Raw genomic sequence first — 21,140 nt, forward strand, 5'->3', positions numbered from 1 at the left:
AGAAAAACATCCAGGCTCATTTTAGGCTACTGTACAAATAAACTAAGGAGCAATTATTTTAAAGAATTATTTACTAACAAAGTAATTGTGATTTCTGAAATGTCCAAAGTAAACATAAAACATAATCTTCGTATACAGATTTAGTATCTCTGTCTTTCAACAGTATATGTATTATTCTTATTTAGCAAATCTGTTATCATTAAAATCACCCCAAATTTGCAACAAATTATTTCAAAAATGAAGGCTGAGAAGGCATCAACGTTAATTTAAAGGAAGCCACACAAACACAAGATTATTTCATTCATCTATTTGCCCAAAGAAAAGTTTCAAAATATGTCTGTTGGAATGGTGGGCTCAGTTCGCAAAACCATCCTTAAACAGCACAAGGCTGAAGAGCTCTCCTTTTAACTCTTTCTTTAAAAATAAGAGCTTAGGGACTTCTCTGGTGGCGCGGTGGTTAAGACTCTGCGTTCCCAATGCAGGGGGCCCGGGTTCAATCCCTGGTCAGGGAACTAGAACCCACATACATGCCACAACTAAGGTGCTGGTGACCCACAACTAAGGAGCCCGCCTGCCGCAACTAAGGAGCCCGTCCGCCGCAACTAAGACCCAGCGCAACCAAATAAACAAATAAATATTTTTTTTAAAACAAGAGCTTAATTCAAGCCCTGAGTACTTAAAGAAAGCTTTCTTGCTATTAGACCATTTTAAATGGCCAGAGCGCTAGTCAAATTTCTCGACAGAACTTAATGTTCCCACCTACCCAAACACTAGGAACACTTCAGGATATTAGAAACAGAAAATGATTTGGTGTAAATAAGAGCCCTCATGGCTCCCCAGGTTGTAACAGGACATAAATGAGCCACCTGAATGAAAGAAGACTCTCACTTTAATTTTGGTGCCCACACAGCCAACAGATGCCAATTCAATGAGTACCTCTAAACGGCTCAGCACGCGAGGTAAATTTTGGCTGGCTTTATACAACAAATATCACTTGATAATTTGCTTAAGTCAGGAGGTTTTGACAAGCACAGTGCCTTTCCAAAATGAAAATACACGTCATAAAAGCATACTCGTTCCACCATTAATACGCTCTTGGGTCAGCTTATGAAATGTTAAGTGTTCATTTCGGGGCACAACCAACAGTTTCAACCTCCCTCTGTGTCAGACACAGGGATTATGAGCCATGTGAACCTCTCAATAATTAACTTAGGTGCATAGAACAACCCCTAAACATCTACTGATATTTAGCAAGCCACTGGAGTAACCTACAAGTAAGGATAATTAAGCCAAACAAAGCAACAACTTATTACCTACAAACATGAAATCTTGTTTTATTTATTTTAACATGAGTCATAAACCAACTTAAATTCCTAGTACTGAGGACAGCATAAGGGTGCTATATATGCTTACTAAGTGAGAGGACCACAAGCTTGAAAGTAGTCTGCTGAAAGTCATTCCTGCTCTTTCATCTCCAGAGCTGGGATGGTGGACCACAATGATTACGGCAGCACAGAGGGTTTAGGAAACAACGATACATACTCTTTATACTGTAAAGAATATGTAGAACTTGTTGAGAGGTAACATCTACTTCAAAAGAATTGAAAGCAAATTTTTTTTTTTTAATGACAAACTTTACCATCTCTTCTCCTTTACCTTTTGGTCTTTCCTTACGGTAGGTGATATTGGAACCATGCCTGTTGAAAGTTTCTAAATGCATGAGCTACAGTTCTCAAAATGCTCATTTCAAATCCTGGATGGGGGTGTGGGAGGGAGGGGGGATATCAACCCAGAATAAATGAACCAAAATTATAACCTTTGATTCAATACTTTTAACACAGGAGAAAGAAATTTATAAAAATGAAACTCTACATATGGACAGCAGTGTATTTTTAAAGAGAAGTAACTGCAAAAAATGGTGCAGGGATAACTATGTCATTTATGTGTAGACATCTTAAAGAGAATCAAATTCTAACTGGATCAAGATTAAAATACATAAAAACAAAAATCATAAAATGTATTTAAAAAACATGGTGTTTTGGTTTTTTAAAGACTCTTAAAATCTGGAAGGCCACTCTAAGAATGACACAAACCTGTAAGCCCTAAAATTTTTAAATTTCTTCATGGCAAAGTCTGGTTAATATTAATTTGGTGTTTGGTATATGCTAGCTCTATACACACACAACATGTCATTAAATCAGTGTGGAAGGCAGAATTCTAAGAGAGCCCCCAAGATTCCTACCCACTGGTGTATACACCCTGTCAGATAACCTCTCCTTGTATATAGCAAGACGTGTGACTATGACGGGATTTTACTCCCATAATTAGGTTACATTCTATGGCAAGGGTGAAAGAATTTTGCAGATTTAATTAAGGTTCCTAATCAGTTGACTTTAGTTCATCAAAAGATGGAATAACTGAGTGGGCCTGGCCTATCAGGTGAGCCCTCTAAAAGAGCCCTTGTCTAGCCCTAGTAGTGCAACAGAGACGCTCTCCTATTGGCCTTGAAGAAACAGCCTACCATGTTGTGGAGAGGGCCACATGGCAGGGAATAGTAGGCAGCCTCTGGGGGCTGAGGGCCTCAGTCCTACAGCTGCAAGGAACTTAACTGGGTAAACAACCAGTGAGCTTGGAAAAGTATTCCAAGCCTCAGACAAGACTGTGGGCCTGGCTGACACCTTGATTTTAGGCTGATGAAACTGAGCAGAGGATGCAGGTAAGCTGGGTCTGGACTCTTGGCCCATGAAAACTGTGAGATGATAAATGGGTGTTGTTTGAAGTTGCTAGATTTGTAGTAATTTGTTATGCGACAGTAGAAAATTAACAGTCAGAAATGACAAACTGGAAAAAACGTAGGTGCAAACAACCTATTTAATAAGTAAGAAACTTCTACAAATCAAACTAAGAGATGAATAACCCAATAGATAAATGGCCAGAACATATAAACAGGTAGTTCACAATAAAGACAAATGTTTTTTAAGTGTGTGAAAATATGATTAACACATTGTACTATAATTACGTAAGATGTAACCCTTGGGAGAATCTGGGTTGGGTAGAGGGGTGGTACACGGACATTTCTGTACTATTTTTTTGCAACTTCCTGTGGGTCTGTAATTATTTCAAAATAAAAATTTAAAAATACAATCAACCTCATTCGTATCAGGAAAAATATAAATTAAAATGAGGGGGGCTTCCCTGGTGGCGCAGTGGTTGAGAGCCCGCCTGCCGATGCAGGGGACACGGGTTCGTGCCCCGGTCTGGGAGGATCCCACATGCCGCGGAGCGGCTGGGCCCGTGAGCCATGGCCGCTGAGCCTGTGCGTCCGGAGCCTGTGCTCCGCAACGGGAGAGGCCACAACAGTGAGAGGCCCGCGTACCACCAAAAAAACAAAATAAAAAAACAAAACAAATAAAATGAGGTACCAGTTTTCACCTACCAGATTGGTGAAGATCAACAAACTTGACAATACACTGTGTGTCGGAAAGATGTGAGCTGAGGCATGTTCATACACTGACCGTGACATAAACTGTATCAGTTTCGCTCTCTGCTGCACAGGTGCGGTGTTCAATTTCACAATATCATGATTTAAAATGCACACACCCTTTGATGAACAATCCCACGTTTAAGAATTTAGCCTATTAACATATTCTTCACATGTGGGAAAAGAAGCATGCCCAAGGGCAGTCAATGAGGTGCCTATAATAATCAAAGACTGGAAGTAATACAAGTATCCTTTAATAAGGAAATGGTTAAATAAATGATGGAATACCCATATAGTGGAATCCTGTACAGCAATTATAACAAGGTCGATTCATCTGCATTGATATGGATCAAGAGTAGAATACACTTTCCAGCTTCTGAAGTCCTGTAGAGCATACCCACATCCACTCATTTGGTCAGTATTTACAAGCCCCAACTATGTACCAGGCTCCATGCCTGGATAAAAAAACATAACCATCCCCATGTGAGAGGATGAAGCAAGTGCCCACAGGCAGAAAGGGGGGGCATGGGAGCCCACAAAGAAAGGAGACCAGAGCTCAAGGGCAGAGAGAGGGTGAAAGACAAAGGTCAGATGAAGAGGCTCTGGTGTCAGGGTAAGAAGCTGGGATTCTGTCCTGCTGAAGGATTTAAAGCAAGACATTGACAAGACACTATGCAAAGCATACAGTTACTCGTAAAAATAAAGCAGTGGTCCAGCTAGAGAAGCTCATGATCAGGAGACCATGCATATTTCATGAGAGGTGTCTTAAGGTACCTCAACTTGAGCACCTGCGGTAAGCTGAGTCGCCCAGGCACACCCCTTCACCTCACGCCTGTCGATGTGCTAAGACCTACAGAGCCAGGAGGACAGCATGAAGTCCTCTTGAAACATGCCATCTTGTGGGGTGGATTCAAAGGATGTACATAAGACATTTTCCTCACTTGGAGAAATATTTACAAGTAGACGTCTCAAGCATCTAGACAAGCTTTCCTTAACCACGTTCCTTTATAGCTCTTCACCCAATATTTAAGAATGGAGTCAAAGCAGCAAACTATTCGACTACATTTCTTGAACCCTCCTCTCTGTCTCCTGTGCTTGTAATGGTTGAAGCTTTCGGGCACTTTGCCTGATGCCAATGCACAGCCTGAACAGCTCTTACTGAATGGGCCTCATATTTTCAGATAAATTAAAATCTATGCCAACTAGTGATTCAGTCTCAAATCGAGGCCACCTGTTCCAATTAGTGAGATTAAAATAGTACACCACTGAAGCCGAGTTCCAAGCCTTCTGGATTACGACAACATCTTTACAAAGACAGAAAAAGAGGGACTTTCGGTCCCAACACACACTTGCACACACATGAGTAAATATACCGAGGTGTTGAAGCATAGCTTTCACTAAGGGCAGACTTTATTTTTGGACAAGTGCTTACATCAAATTTTCTGAGAAAGGCTGCAGCTCAAGGAATCCTTTAGTTTCCTTACATTACAACAAGCCTACAGATACAGCTTAATTAGATTCAACTTTACTTCAGAAAAACACAGAGCTTAAATTTCTTCTCCACCCACTTTCTGTCCTTGCCTGAAATTTCCAAAGAATCCGTATCTTCTGGATGATCTGTTCTTTAGCCTCAGGCCTTCCCTTGCCTTGGTTTCTCGCAGGTCATCGGCAGACTAGAAACACAGCCTGGAACACAACTCTTGTTTTCCCAACCTCTCCCAAGTATCCCTACCCAGACAAGACTGCCTTCAACTCAACAGGGTGCACTTTTGTTCATCCCCAAACATTCAATTATTCAAATCTTCACAATCCATGAGAAGAAAAAAATATATTTCTAAGCATTTTCTAGGCCAATGGTCTAAAAGAACTGTTTCATAAAGGAAGGGAGAAGATACATTAACACCAGTGTTTTCCTCAATGATTCTGAATCGTTTTAGGAGGACAAAAATGAAAGCGTTAAACACACAGAATCACCGGGAGTGAGTCAGTCCCTTGGAAACAGTCCTCAATCCAACACAGCTGCTTCAGTCCAGGAGAAGAAAGTCTTGCTCTGCACTAACAGCTCCCTAACAAAGGTCCCTCGTTTGCTAATCTTTTTCATCTGGTGCTGCAGGCCTCAGAGGCCCAGACAGTATTCAGCTAGAGTAGTCACGTGGAGACTTTAAAGATAAAATTTTAAGGAGTGAATTGACTTAGAAACATTAAGTAAATAAGGGTACAGGTGGCCCGAAGCTGTTTGTAGGAGGTGTGGGAATGAGTGAAGTTTGGGGAACTCTGCGGTAGACAAAGAATGACTCAATGTCAGAACAACAAACGCTGTGATGGGTTTACCAATGCCACTTCGCGCACAGTCATTCGCACAGCTGGTAGGTGGAGAAGCTGACATTCCAGCTTGACTCCCAAGTCCAGACTCTGAACCCTTCACTCCAGCCCTCAAATCTAGAAGTAAACTGCATAAGTGAGGTTGGGGATAAAAAGGAAAAGGTGATTGAGAAAATTTAAGAAGTAAACCACTGGATGTGGTGGACGAGGGGGGGCTGATTGAGGGGGCTTCCCATGCATCCAGTTTGGGGGCTGGCTGTATGGGAAAAGTATTCATCAGGAATTGGGGGGGATTTGAGAGAACGAGTTAAGTCTGACACACAGACTTTGAGGTGCCCGTGGAACATCTGGGTACTCCGGGGTAAAGCCACACCGGGGTCGGGCTCTCAGGTCAGCATGTAAGACAGGAACCACACACACTTTCACTCAGGGAGGCATGTCCCTGGGGATGGGCACTGGACGTGCCATCTCTCAAAAGGTCGATGGACCCCATCCCTGTCTAACCCCGGGGTTGTAGCACATGACTATTTCTTCGGCTAAGAACCAGATGATGTTTTCGGTTTGTGTTTACGGGCTCGGTTATATGGAAATTATATATACCAAAGCCACTTGGTGCTGGAAGATGCTCTCAAAAGAGACTCACAGGAACGGAAGAGCTTCAGAGGTGACAGAAGACTGGGGTTGAATTCTAAGTGAAGTCCATATATGATATATTCCAAGACTTCTGCATGTGGTATATGTTTTTTCCCAGTACCCTTACCCAACAGGTAGAAGGTCAGACAAAGATGAACTCACTTCTCAAAACTTTATTTTGAAAAAAAAAATGACAATAAAAGTGACCTCAGAAAAGATAATTTTTTAAAAGTGGCAGCAGATCCAGTGCAGCTAAGTAGTTTGATATATGAATTGTTACCCCTCCTCTTCACTCCAGCCCCACCAAAAATCTGGAAATAAATTCAGAAGGATAATGGCCCAACGCTAAATCATTCAAATTCACCTTTCTTCACCTAAAAATCACAAAATTTAAAATCTGTTCATCAATTAATTCTCTACTGAAAATAGTTAGAAATTCCCATTTCACCCGAGTTCAATTTTGAGATGTTTATCACACGTAACTTAGCAATTAACTTGGTATTTTAAAATGCTTTAAGCAGTTTTCTTTAAAGAAATTCTCTTCTAAGAGAGAAGCTGGTATAATGGTTAGTCCTAATCAGTCTGTATTAGTTAACGTAATTTCACTGGTTACAGTCTGGCTGGATGTCACTTTCCTACTTCTGCAAGCGGAATGGTCCGGAGTTAATGTCTGAATTCTCCTTCAGTTCTAACATGGTGAAACCTTTGAGTCTAACTTACCAACCCTCTGCCTTAAGTATGAGAAGCGCATGCCTTCAGCTCAGTGAAGTTCAAGTCCTACAGGGAGATCCTGTGAGACCAGAACGTGACTCAGTTGTCACAAGGAGGAATGACCCTCGTTGTGTACTTCAACTGCTCATCCTCCAGAGACCGAAGACCAGGTAGAAGATTCCTTGACAATGTCTTTAAATCATAAGCTTACCTAACAGCCTTGAAGATGTCCCCAACTACTGTCAAAATTCTTACATCTTAGGCATTATAAAAAGTTCATAAATCGTGCATTCTCCAAATGCTTACTGGGAACATACAACTATCTGCAAAGCACTGGCAAAGTGCTGTGTCCTAAGAATCCCGAGCGTGCAATTTTGGCTGGGCACCCTATGGAAGCTGAGCAATCCATCCCCAAGCACTCAGCAGGTTCATTAGGACTGAACTGCTCGGACTTCCCCGGTGGCGCGGTGGTTAGGAGTCCACCTGCCAATGCAGGCGACACGGGTCTGATCCCTGGTCCAGGAAGATCCCACATGCTGCGGAGCAACTGAGCCTGTGTGCCACAACTACTAAGCCTGCGCTCTAGGGCCCGTGTGCCCCAACTGCTGAGCCCACGTGCTGCAACTACTGAAGCCCGCGCGCCTAGAGCCCATGCTCCGCAACAAGAGAAGCCACCGCAGTGAGAAGAGTAGCCCCAGCTCGCCACCACTAGAGAAAGCCCGCATGCAGCAATGAAGACCCAACGCAGACAAAAAAATAAAATAAAATAAGACTGAGCTGCTCTCCAATACTCAGCTCAAAAGCACAAGGTTGGGAAGTGGTTAAAATGCCAGCTCTGTTATTAGATCTGGGTTCAATCAAACCCTGGTTCCACCATTTCCGAATAGCCACAGGGCCTTGGACAAATTACTTAACCCATCTGGGCCTTAACTTCCTCATCCGTAAAATGGAACTATAAATAGGATATTGTGAGGATTAAGGAGGTAGTGCATTTGAAGTGCTTAATATTGTGCCTGGTGTATAGTAAGGAATCGGTACACGTTGGCTACTATCACCATTGCTGCATCCTTGTTTTCATTTACGTACTTTTTGCCTTCTTACAGAGGAATAATCAACACACACACTACACTCTCCTTCAAGTAGCATCCCCCTCCCCCAAGTCGGTGGAAGCAGCTGGATTCTGCACAGATCATGCACAACTATGATGTTCCTTTTCTGAGGAATGTAAAGTCCTCATTCTGATTCACTGTACAGTGATTCATGGTTCTCTTCTCTCTCACCACCCTCCTCTCTGCTGAAAACATGAAAACACAGTTAAGAAACAGCAGGGCTGAAAGCTACAGCCTCTCCTAAGTTAAGACTTGGGCAATATCCACCTAGAAAGATGAGGCTGATTTCTGACCTTCAGAGCAGCCCTGGACATCCAGGCGGTGGATCTGAAGCACAGAAGTCCTGCGATCCAACTTGGTAGCAGCTGTTTTGGTGTTCTACAGTGGACGTGACAAGCAAGCATGCTGGTGGATCGCAGCACGCTCCAACCTAAAGGGAGAACCGGTGAGACTGCAGCAAAGCATCGCTCAAAAAACATGTACCACATCAATCATTCGTGTTGCACTTAAGAAAATTCTGACTCAGACACTCATCTATTCACCGTCCCTTTAATTAACTCTTCAGAATAAAACAAATCACTGATTAAAAGTGTACTCACACACCACTTACTCAGTTTACCACTTCACCAGGTCAGTGTCACCTACAACAGAAGTCAGTTTCCACTCACTCTGGTTCCTGCCCAGGGAGTAAGCATGCGATCATCAACTTACTACACCACTGCCCAAGCACTTCCATGCTGAGAAGGGATCTGACATCCTCTTCTTCCTGACTGCCTCTGGTCATTACTCATCACGCAATTCTGGATCAATTTCCAAACCTCAGAATGTATAAAGATGTACTACAGGTGGCAACCATGCCCAACACAGGTTTTACTTCAGATGCTGGAGACTACTTACTATCATCACTTCCTCCTGTAAAAGAGAAGGGTAGTTCCTGGGGCCACAAGTATAAATAAGATACACTCACCAGATATTAAGTTTCCAGAGGGGCCAGACTGTTTCATTCACCCTTATATTCCTGATGCCTGCAGCTAGCACAGAGAAGGTGCTCACAAATATTTGCTGAAACTTCTTGCTCTCTGAGTGCCAGTGTCTATAGTTTATAAACATGTAAACAATCAATTGATGAGGAACGTGCAATGGAGGGAGGTACCAAATGCTAAAAGTGCCAGAAAAGTCTCTATGTTATTCACAAAATTAGAGTCTTTCCATTTCCAAGCTTATGAATATGTCTTATATAGTAATAAGAAAAACTGGCCACTATCTATTGAGCTCTCACTGTGGACCTGACATTTTTAGACATTACTCATTTATTACTCACAACACCTCTATGGTGTGGAAGAGGAAACTAAGACTTAGGATGACGATAAGGTCCAAGGTGACATGGTTAGGAAGCATCACTACAAGCACAGAATCTGTCTTCTGCGGGCTAGCTGAATGAAAGTGGTTCTGTAGACAGAACAGTCTGGTCCTTGCAGCCTAGATGGAATAGAAGTTGATGACATCAGAGACCAGAGGAAGCTAACGTACCAGTTATCTCTTCCTGAGGTCTTAAGTGGCTAAACTAAGGTGGGATGACTGGGGAACATGGAAGGAACCGATTCTAGAGAAATGTCAAAGATCCAGTGGCATGGCTGACAGACTAGAGATGGGGGGAAGGCGGGCACTCAGGACAACTAGCAGTTCTGATTAGTGGTATCAACAGAGGAAGAAAAAGAAAATTATCCACCTTACATATATGGAGAAAAACAGCTAATACTTGAGTATACACAACGATTGCTTTTACAAATTCTCTTACTGAAGACTCATAATCACTCCCCAAAGTAGGGATTATTATCACCTTTTATAGATGCGGAACTGGAGGCTCAGAAAGGTGAGACCCTGCCCCAGCAGTCACCCAGCTGGGAAGTGTGAAGAGCCAGAATACAATCCAAGTCTTCTGCTCCCAGAGCCACAGCTGTTCACCACTATACCCAAGTGGCTGAAGATGGTATTTTAGGACATTTAAAATTAGGACTAACAAAAATGTGATTCAGACATAATTGATTAATAAAAACCAGCTGCTGTCTAGAAAGCAGACTGCCTATATTCTTAAAAAGATAATAGGGGACTTCCCTGGTAGTCCAGTGGCTAAGACTCCATGCTCCCAATGCAGGGGGCCTGGGTTTGATCCCTGGTCAGGGAACTAGATCCCACATGCCGCAACGAAGAGTTCGCATGCCACAACTAAAGATCCCGTGTGCGGCAACAACTAAGACCCAGCGCAGCGAAATAAATAAATAAATATTTTAAAATTATAAACAAATAAAAAGATAATAGGCTTTAACTATCTAGGGCATTAAAAAAAAGCAGGATTCTAATTACAGATGCTCTTTATTTTAAAGCAGAGGGATATTACGTGCATTGAGTTTTAACATGTACCATTTCTGAGTTTTACCCAGATGAAGTTTAAAAATGTGAATGATCCTGACTTGTCAGCTTAGAGACAATCACAGAATTCATCAGTTATATTAAATTTTCACTGAGGGGGGAAAAATTTAGGTTAATCCACCTGGCTGTAAAAATAGACTTGTACACTGTTAAAATAGTACACTGCCTCATTATTATTCCAGTCTCAAAGGCTTAAACAAGCTCATCAAGAGAGCCGTGTATGTTCCCTGTTTTCTCAACAAAGTATCAATTTTGAACTCAAAAAATGACCATTCCGTAACCAAGAACTTGATCTCATAGAGTCTTAGCCCCTGTCTGGGAGGAATCTGTATATCTCTGAAAGTTAATCAGCTCTTCACATGCACCTCCAGTTCTCATTATAGTGTTTTTAGGGGAGCTCATTTACCAAATGAGTCCACAAAAAAGTTATTTTTAAATCCTGTACTAGATGGTTTATTGCTAAGTCGAGAAGGTGACATCAAGAAATTAAACCTTAGTGCCACCTGATGTTTTCCCTCAGCATTATATACATTCTGAGTGTAAAGAAAATAAATCTTTATAGCTACATCTAAGTGAGTTCCACAAAACAGGAATTACAATCATCTAATGGGCTACCTTCTGCACAGGAAAATTACTGCTGCCTTTCCTTCATTACAGCAGACTTGTTGCTGCCTTCACGACAGATCAAACTTATATCAGCCCCACTTGAGAAAGGCTCTTAGGAGTTTTCAAAAATGCCGCTCATTCTTTCTATTCCCCACTGTCTCAACAATAAAAACCCTAAAAGCATGGGCTTCCCTGGTGGCGCAGTGGTTGCGCGTCCGCCTGCCGATGCAGGGAAACCGGGTCCGCGCCCCGGTCTGGGAGGATCCCACATGCCGCGGAGCGGCTGGGCCCGTGAGCCATGGCCACTGAGCCTGCGCGTCCGGAGCCTGTGGTCCGCAACGGGAGAGGCCACAACAGAGGGAGGCCCGCATACCACAAAACAAACAAACAAACAAAAAAAACACCCTAAAAGCAGACAGTCAAGAAGTTTAAACAGGGATCTCAGCATCATCAGTGCTGCAGAACTTGTGATCACTGTCCACTGAAGCGCTAGCCTTCTTTGATCCAATTTCTTCCAGTCCTCACCAGATTTCATTTGCCCAATAAGCTAATTTAGAATAATCAGTACATATAACGTCTAACTCAGTTTTAATACGTGGTCTATATAAAAACCAGATATCTCCATGCTAACAAAACAATGTAGTAGTTTGACACTGTCAGTAGAATTTTAAACAAAATAAGAAACCCCCTTCACATAAGGTTGCGGTCCTTTAACAGAAAAAAATGGGTGTGGAAATGGAACAATGGTAGATACAGGAGAGATAGTCTTCAGCTGACTTACACATCTGCTTTGCCACTTTCCATCTCAGTAGTAAAAAGAGTGAGTTTTGGAAAGTTCCGTGAGTTTTGCCAAATTGCTTAAATGGGCTCAGTGAGCCATCCATCCCTCAAAGATTACTAATCCTGTTGTTTACGAGAAGATCATCACAGTTGTGACAAGAGAAACCCAGCTTCCACATTTTTTTCAAATCTGAAATTTCTTCTGTCAGCTACAACATTATGGGCCACCCCTACCAATTACAAACGCATTAGAAAAAGATCTTCAACTTTCTTCGCATTTAACACTGTATTCACCAGCAGCCATCCCTCCAAAAACTTCTTACTAGGTAACCAAAGATCTTTTATCAATGTTTTCTTCCAAATGGAGTTTCTAGTTATTTTCATGACAAACTGTTATGGAACTTTTAAAGAAAGTGCAAAAAATTAAGAGAATTCTTTGGGGGGAGGGGAGAGCGAACTGGATGCAGGAGGTATTATTCCACTAAACATATTTAGTCCGAAAAAATTTAAATCATTCTGTTAAATTGATTAACCGATGACAGCACGACCCTACCTCCGTGAACTTGATGCAGGAGGCTGGCACTCAAAGGCTGAGATCGGACAAGTGAGAGGTTAGAGCAAAGAACACCTCCAGGTATCCCCCGCCGAACAAACGCCAGGGTGGAGGAGCTGCTGCTGTTCTAAATGGCACTTCAATCAGCCAAGGGGAGAGCGAAGTGTTGAGCCTGGACGATTAAACACCTCAGGAGAGAAAAGGTATCCCCGAGGGACCAGCGCTCAGGCTGAGGCCTCCCTCTACGTTCAAGCACAGTACGGCTCGTCTCCGCTGCATACTCTGAAAAGCTATTTTCGCCCACAGCCAAAATCAGCAACAGCAAATTACCCTGCAAACAATGGAGAGGGCGCCGGCTCCGCACGGCTAAAAACTCTGAAGCGGCAGCGCGCAGAATGACTTTTCACTGGGGCAGAGCCGGGAGGAGCGGCCGCGGGAAACTGGGAAGCTGGTCCGCCGCCCCTCCGCGCTCCGGCCGCGCAGCGCGCGGGCTCCGGCCATCAGCCCCGAGCCCGAAATCCCCGACGGCTGCGGAGACACGGCGGCAGCACCGGAGCTTACAAAGAGGGAAGGAGGCCGTTCTCCGCGAACACGGTGCCGCGGATGGCGGGATCCCCTCGCGTCCCGCACAGCGCGGCGGGCCCTCCCTGGCAGAGAGGGCGGCGGAGCGCCGGCCGTCGGGGAGACCCGGGCGCGCTGGGATCGACGAGCGGAGGAGGACGGCAGGCGGTGCTTTGCGCCGCCCCCGCCCGGGAGGGGAACCTGGAGTCTCGGAACCGCGGGCCGGGCTCCCACTCCCCACTTCCCAACCCCGTCAGCTCGAACTGAGCGGGGAAGCCCGGACTCGGGGCCGCCGGGAAGACAGGGAGGGAGGCGGCGAAACGCGCAGGGCGACGTCGTTCCCGCGGGAGCCCAAGCCCACCCGGCCTCGCCCCTCGGCCGGGCGCCCCCACCGCCACTCCGCGCGCGCCTCTCACCCGGCTCTTGCAGCGGTGGTGCCGGCCCGGGTCGGAGTAGGTCCGGTCCACGGTGAGCGCCGTGTCGCTGCCCGGCATCTCGGCGCTCGCGCCGGGAACTTTCCCGGGGCCCCGTGCCGCCGCGCCACGAGCTGCAGGCCGTGCTCGGGCTCGGGCTTGCCGGGGTGTGGGGGGGGGTGCCTCGGCCAGGGGGCGGCGCGGCGCTGCCCGGCATCTCGGCGCTCGCGCCGGGAACTTTCCCGGGGCCCCGTGCCGCCGCGCCACGAGCTGCAGGCCGTGCTCGGGCTCGGGCTTGCCGGGGTGTGGGGGGGGTGCCTCGGCCAGGGGGCGGCGCGGTCTGCCGCAAATGCTACCAACACCCGCGCGGCTGCCCTGCGCCGCCGGGGCCGCCGCCGCCGCCGCCGCCGCCGCCGCCTTGGGGTGGGGGGGAAGGCGGGGCAGGGACGCGAGAGTCTCCTCCCCCTTCCCTTCTCCGCCCCTCCCCCTGCGCGCCCCGCCCGCACGAGACCGCTCTCCAGGTGCTGCTGTTCTGCCTCCCTCCCTTGCTGAAACTTGATTCCACCCCCTCCCATACTGCCCTTTTTCCTCAAGAGATGAGCGACGTCTCCACTACTTGTTGACTTAATCTGTATGTTTATGATAAAAGATGGATTTTTGGCAAGATGTTGTGAGGCTTGCCTTAAATGCTTCCTTTCGTGTTACTCTTATTCAACATGCACTTACGGGACATCTTCTATGTGCCAGGCCCTGGAGTAGGGACCAGACTTGGTTTTTTTGGTTTTGGGGGGTTGTTGCGGAGCACAGGCTCCAGACGCGCAGGCTCAGCGGCCATGGCTCACGGGCCCAGCCGCTCTGCGGCATGTGGGATCCTCCCGGACCGGGGCACAAACCCGTGTCCCCTGCATCGGCAGGCGGACTCTCAACCACTGCGCCACCAGGGAAGCCCTGGGGTTTTTTTAAGCTCATATTTTTCTTCTTCTGATTCCACTGAGCAAAGAATACACTTCCCCCTAAACAACGATCCGTGGTGTTGTGTATTTTAATTTTGCATGTCTGGCTAACCTTTATGTTGGAAGCTACTTAAAAGTCAAGACATATCTTTTCTTTTTTTTTTTTGGTACGCGAGCCTCTCACTGTTGTGGCCTCTCCCGTTGCGGAGCACAGGCTCCAGACGCGCAGGCTCAGCGGCCATGGCTCACGGGCCCAGCCGCTCCGCGGCATGTGGGATCCTCCCAGACCGGGGCACGAACCTGTGTCCCCTGCATCAGCAGGCGGACTCCCAACCACTGCACCACCAGGGAAGCCCTCTTTTCATTTTAGTATTCCCTATTTCAAGGGAAGAGTCCCTGCCCACAAGAAATATGGCGTCTAGAAGAGACATTCATAACACCTGGTCTGGTTATGAAGGGTGTACTAGTGGGAGACCGAGTTGAAATATTGAAAGTGCAGTGCATGTGACCAGCTTAGAAGGACGGAGGGATGTGCTCCTCCCGTTCAATGGGTTGAGCAGGGAGGGAAGTGCAGGCAGAAGAAAAATACTGAGCATAAAAACAAGGGTACATTTGGAAAACCTCAAGTCATCAGTTTAAGGAGTCTCTTCAGGAACAGAAAGACATGATGGAAAAAGTAGGTGGACACCATGTGGTGTAGGGCTCTACTTTCAAGGCTAAGAAGTTCAGCCCTATTCTTGGGTATTGGGCAGCTGCTGGAGGTTTCTGAATGGGGACATGACAATATCAGGATGGAAATTTAAGAAGAGGAAATATCTGATAGCTGTGTGAAGCACTGATTAAAGATGGGTAAGGGACACTGGTTAGAAGGCCACGGCAAAAATTGAGAACAACCTCAATGTCCTTCAGAAGGAGACTAAGTATCAATAAATTATGATACAGGAATCCAGTGGAGTATTAGGTACCTGTAATAGAATGGCAGTTCTCTACGTACAGCTACAGAAATATCTCTAACATATACAGTTAAGTGAAAAAAGCAATGTGCAGAGTAATATATGTGGTATTCCACCATTTATATTAGAACAATATGTGTATATGCTTAAATATGCATAGCATATTTCTGGGAGGATTAACATGAAACTAGGGAAATAGACAAGAAACTGACGGAAGGAGAGAGGAACTAGGTAGCTAAAAAGGAGGGTTGGGGATTTATTTCTCACTGTATATGTTTTTCAAACTTGAATGCTTGAACTGTGTGCATATATTAACCATTCAAAGAGTAAAATAAAAAATATATTTTTAAATAAACAGGATAAACTTATTAAAACTAACTTAAGAAGAAATAGAAAAGCCCATACAGTCCTAAAACCGTTCAGAAAACTAAATCAACACTTTAAAATACTCCCCCCACCCCCCACCGAATATGATACAACTGCACCAGGCCCAGGGAGTTTTTCAGGTAAGTTACTCCAAAGCAGAGAAGAGAGATATGAAATGTGAGTGCGTGTGTGTGATTTTAGCTAGGGTGGCCAGGGAAGGCCTCCATGATAAGGTGACATCTGAGCAGAGACTTGGGAAAAAGACAGCCAGCCATGTAGGTATCTGAACACTGCAGAAAGAAGGAACAGCAAGTACAAAGGCCCTGAAGCAGGAACATTTGGGAGTGTTCAAGAAAGAGCAAGGAGGCTCGTGTTCCCTGGAACAACAGTACGTGAAATCAGAGACGTTTCAAAGGACTAGATCACATAGGGCCATTTAGGCCATTTTAAGAACTCTGAGTTGAATTCTGAGGAAAATGGGAAGATTTGGAAATTTTTAAGCAAAGGAATGGAGTGATGTGCTCTGCGTTTTCACTTGGGGAAAAAAAAAAATTGATCCCTACCTCAAGGCATACGCAAAAAATCAATGCCAGATAGATTAAAGACCTAAAGGAGAAAACACAATTTTTAAAACTGCCAGAAGAAAATGGAAGAATATCATTATGATCTCAAGTCATAAAAAGCAGTTCACAAAAAAGCATAAACCATAAAGATTCAACAACATTAAAGTTTTAAAACTTCTGCTTATGAAAAGAAATAATAATAAAGTGAAAAGCTAAGCCACAAACAAAACTTGAGCTAAGAAAATCAATATGGATGAATTTCACCAACAATACTGAGAAACAAAAAAAGCAAGCCACATAAAATTACCTGTTGTGAGATTCTACTCAGATAAAGTTAAAATAAGAAGAATAAATGACATTTTTTAGGAGACCAAAGATATATAAACTATTAAGAAACATAAGAGCATCATATACACAAATTTCAGGACAGTATTTACTTCTGGTGGGGGGATAAAGAAGGATACAGTAGGAGAAGAATACAAGATTATAAATAATACCATATTTAATGAATGGCTATTTTTTTAAATATTATTTTATTTTTTTAATTTATTTTTTATTTTTCGGCCACACTGCGCAGCATGTGGGGTCTTAGTTCCCCGACCAGGGATGGAACCTGGGCCCCCTGCATTGGAAGTGTGTGGTCTTAACCACTGGACCACCAGGGAATTCCCTAATGAAATACTATTGGTATACTGGCTATGTATTCATTCCTACACACATACACAATATTTCATAATAATTTAAAATTTTAAATACAACAAAGACTCAAAGGACACATGCAATGATGGTATTCTTAATCCTGGATTTAAGTCACCAGTGGTGGTATCATCTCAAATACACAAATGTAATAGCACTTTTACAGGTATAAATTTTGATACAAAGACAAGACAGTCTGTTATTATTAAGTCTTTATGTCAATTTAATCTTATAAAGATCCATTCTGAGATCTATAAGAGCCTATCTCTGGGTTCCCCTCCCCCATTTGCCTGATACCTCATTTATTCCAGGTACTTAGGACTATAGAAATTATATTGCTCAAGTGTATGTGTGTACATGTGTGTGTGTAACTGTGTCTGTTAGAGAGGGCAGACCTAAGTAAGGTCCCTGACAATCAAAGTTGGGCATTGGTTGGTGTGACAACAGTCACCTACTTTCCATTTCTATTACTGTCTTGGTATGGCTGAGAAGTCCATTCTGGAAATGCTGACCCTCCATAAAAAGGATGAATTAAAATTTTATTAGTCTCACTTCAATTTTAATTAACAGAGGATGTTCTTTTTTAGATCATTTAGATCTATTTTATAAGCTAGTTGCCCAAAAGCTGCTCTACTGGGCACTCATACAAAATAATGTTTTTAAAAGCCCAAATTAAGGGCTTCCCTGGTGGCGCAGTGGTTGAGAGTCTGCCTGCCGATGCAGGGGACACGGGTTCGTGCCCCGGTCTGGGAGGATCCCACGTGCCGCAGAGCGGCTGGGCCCGTGAGCCATGGCCGCTGAGCCTGCGCGTCCGGAGCCTGTGCTCCGCAACGGGAGAGGCCACAACAGTGAGAGGCTCGCGTACCAAAAAAAAAAAAAAAAAAGCCCAAATTAAATAGCACAAGAACAAGCTCCCCAGAAAAGAAAGAAAACAAGCAGTGCTGATTACCATTTGGCTCTCCTATTTAGAATTAGGGCCCACGGGGAAAAGAGACCATGCACCTTCTTTTGGAGGCAATGCCCAGGATTTTGTCAGACCCATAGAGAGAGAGAGAGACAGAGACAGACAGAACACTTAAATTCTTCTTCAATGTAAGAAATTGTCTGTGCCTCTGATAATAACCTCCAAAAGCCTCTCTGAAAAAAGTAATTTTTTAAAAAAATCACAATTTTTAAAGTAGTGAATGCAGTCAGAACAATAAGGAAGACAAAAGTACAAAATCTAGGGTGTGAAATAAGAATTTACTTCCAAAGTGTAAGTGGCACAATAAGGCAGCACATGCTAAGCACGAAAGAATTGGAACAGGTCTTTTGAGCTGTAAAAGTTTAAAGTTTGGAATGATGAGAAAAGGCTTCATAAAAGAGGTAGGGCGTTTCTGGGACCTTGGCCGCAGCCACCATGGTGGGAAGCGGGCTGAGGATGGCCGGGGGCCTGGAGACCAGCTTGCAGACAATCTCAGACCCGGAGAGGCCAGGCTCGGCAGGCATCTGTCCAGGTGCCTGGGCTTCAGTGGCCACAATGCTGCCAGCAGTGCAGGGTTGGGTGGGCAGGAGCCGGGAACGGGCCGCAGGTGGCCCAGGGCCCTGAGGCTCAGAGAGGACCTTCAAGATGGTGGAGGAGTAAGACATGGAGATCACCTTCCTCCCCACAAATACATCAAAAATACATCTACAGGTGGAACAACTCCTACAGAACACCTACTGAATGCTGGCAGAAGACCTCAGACTTCCCAAAAGGCAAGAAACTCGCCAAATACCTGGCCGTATGGCTGACAAGGTCTTGGGGCTCTGGCCAGGTGTCAGGCCTGACCCTCTGAGGTGGGAGAGCTGAGTTCAGGACACTGGACCACCAGAGATCTCCCTGCCCCATATAATATCAATCAGCGAGAGATCTCCCAGAGAAGGACCTTCAAGATGGTGGAGGAGTAAGACATGGAGATCACCTTCCTCCCCACAAATACATCAAAAATACATCTACAGGTGGAACAACTCCTACAGAACACCTACTGAATGCTGGCAGAAGACCTCAGACTTCCCAAAAGGCAAGAAACTCGCCAAATACCTGGCCGTATGGCTGACAAGGTCTTGGGGCTCTGGCCAGGTGTCAGGCCTGACCCTCTGAGGTGGGAGAGCTGAGTTCAGGACACTGGACCACCAGAGATCTCCCTGCCCCATATAATATCAATCAGCGAGAGATCTCCCAGAGACCTCTGTCTCAACGCTAAGACCCAGCTCCACTCAACAACCAGCAAGCTCCAGTGCTGGACACCCCATAGCAAACAACTAACAAGACAGGAACACAACCCCACCCATTAGCAAAGAGCCTGCCTAAAATCATAATAAGGTCACAGACACCCCAAAACACACCACCGTATGTGGTCCTGCCCATCAGAAAGACAAGATCCGGCCTCATCCACCAGAACACAGGCACCAGTCCCCTCTACCAGGAAGCCTATACAACCCACTGAACCAACCTTACCCGCTGGGGGCAGACACCAAAAACAATGGGAACAATGAACCTGCAGCCTGCAAAAAGGAGACCCCAAACACAGTAAGTTAAGCAAAATGAGAAGACAGAGAAATACCCAGCAGATGAAGAAGCAAGGTTAAAATCCACCAGACCAAACAAATGAAGAGGAAATAGGCAGTCTACCTGAAAAAGAATTCAGAGTAATGATAGTAAAGATGATTCCAAAATCTTGGAAATAGAATGGAGAAAATACAAGAAACGTTTAACAAGGACCTAGAAGAACTACAGAGCAAACAAACAATGATGAACAACACAATAAATGAAATTAGAAATTCTCTAGAAAGAATCAATAGCAGAATAACTGAGGCAGAAGAACGGATAAGTGACCTGGAAGATAAAAGAGTGGAAATAACTACTGCAGAGCAGAACAAAGAAAAAGAATGAAAAGAATTGAGGACAGTCTCAGAGACTTCTGGAACAACATTAAACGCACCAGCATTGGAATTATAGGTGTCCCAGAAGAAGAAGAGAAAAAGAAAGGGGCTGAAAAAATATTTTAAGAGATTATAGTTGAAAACTTGCCTAAAATGGGAAAGGAAAGAGTCAGTCAAGTCCAGGAAGCACAGAGAGTCCCATACAGGATAAATCCAAGGAGAAACACGCTGAGACACATAAAATCAAACTATCAAAAATTAAATACCAAAAAAAAATCTTAAAAGCAGCAAGGAAAAAGCAACAAATAACATACAAGGGAATCCCCATAAGGTTAACAGCTAATCTTTCAGCAGAAACTCTGCAAGCCAGAAGGGAGTGGCAAGACATATTTAAAGTGATGAAAGGGAAAAACATACTATCAAGATTACTCTACCCAGCAAGGATCTCATTCAGATTGGATGGAATAATCAAAAGCTTTACAGACAAGCAAAAGTTAAGAGAATTCAGCACCACCAAACGAGGTTTACAACAAATGCTAAAGGAACTTCTCTAGGTAGGAAACACAAGAGAAGGAAAAGACCTACAAAAACAAACCCAAAACAATTAAGAAAATGGTAATAGGAACATACATATCGATAATTACCTTAAATGTAAATGGATTAAATGCTCCAACCAAAAGACACAGACTGGCTGAATGGATACAAAAACAAGACCCATATATATGCTGTCTACAAGAGACCCACTTCAGACCTAGGGAAACATACAGACTGAAAGTGATATTCCATGCAAATGGAAATCAAAAGAAAGCTGCAGGAGCAATTCTCATATCAGACAAAATAGACTTTAAAATAAAGACTATTACAAGAGTCAAAGAAGGACACTACATAATGATGAAGGGATGATGGATGATCTTGGATGATGAAGGGATCAATCCAAGAAAAAGATAAAACAATTGTAAATATTTATGCACCCAACACAGGAACACCTCAATACATAAGGCAAATGCTAACAGCCATAAAAGAGGAAATCGACAGTAACACAATCATAGTAGGGGACTTTAACACCCCACTTTCACCAATGGACAGATCATCCAAAATGAAAATAA

The 21,140-nt window shown here is 44.3% G+C and overlaps 1 protein-coding gene across 3 annotated transcripts in view; it reads right to left on the bottom strand.

Moving 5' to 3' along the window:
* Positions 1-13,753, bottom strand: part of TMCC3 (transmembrane and coiled-coil domain family 3) — a 70,479-nt gene extending 56,726 nt beyond the window's left edge. For 2 of the 3 annotated variants that reach the window (XM_028490451.1, XM_028490455.1), the window contains exons 1-2: positions 13,603-13,655; positions 8,550-8,686 (exon numbers count right to left, since the gene is read on the bottom strand). In XM_028490451.1, the coding sequence (XP_028346252.1) occupies positions 8,550-8,660 (111 nt within the window). In that variant the 5' untranslated portion in view covers positions 8,661-8,686; positions 13,603-13,655. Of the gene's footprint in view, positions 1-8,549; positions 8,687-13,602 lie in introns of all 3 variants that reach the window. The other variant, XM_024127399.3, reaches the window with a different exon arrangement.
* Positions 13,754-21,140: the final 7,387 nt, after the last annotated feature.

The sequence above is a fragment of the Physeter macrocephalus genome, chromosome 6 (genome assembly GCF_002837175.3).
Source record: "Physeter macrocephalus isolate SW-GA chromosome 6, ASM283717v5, whole genome shotgun sequence".
Lineage (NCBI taxonomy): Eukaryota > Metazoa > Chordata > Mammalia > Artiodactyla > Physeteridae > Physeter > Physeter macrocephalus.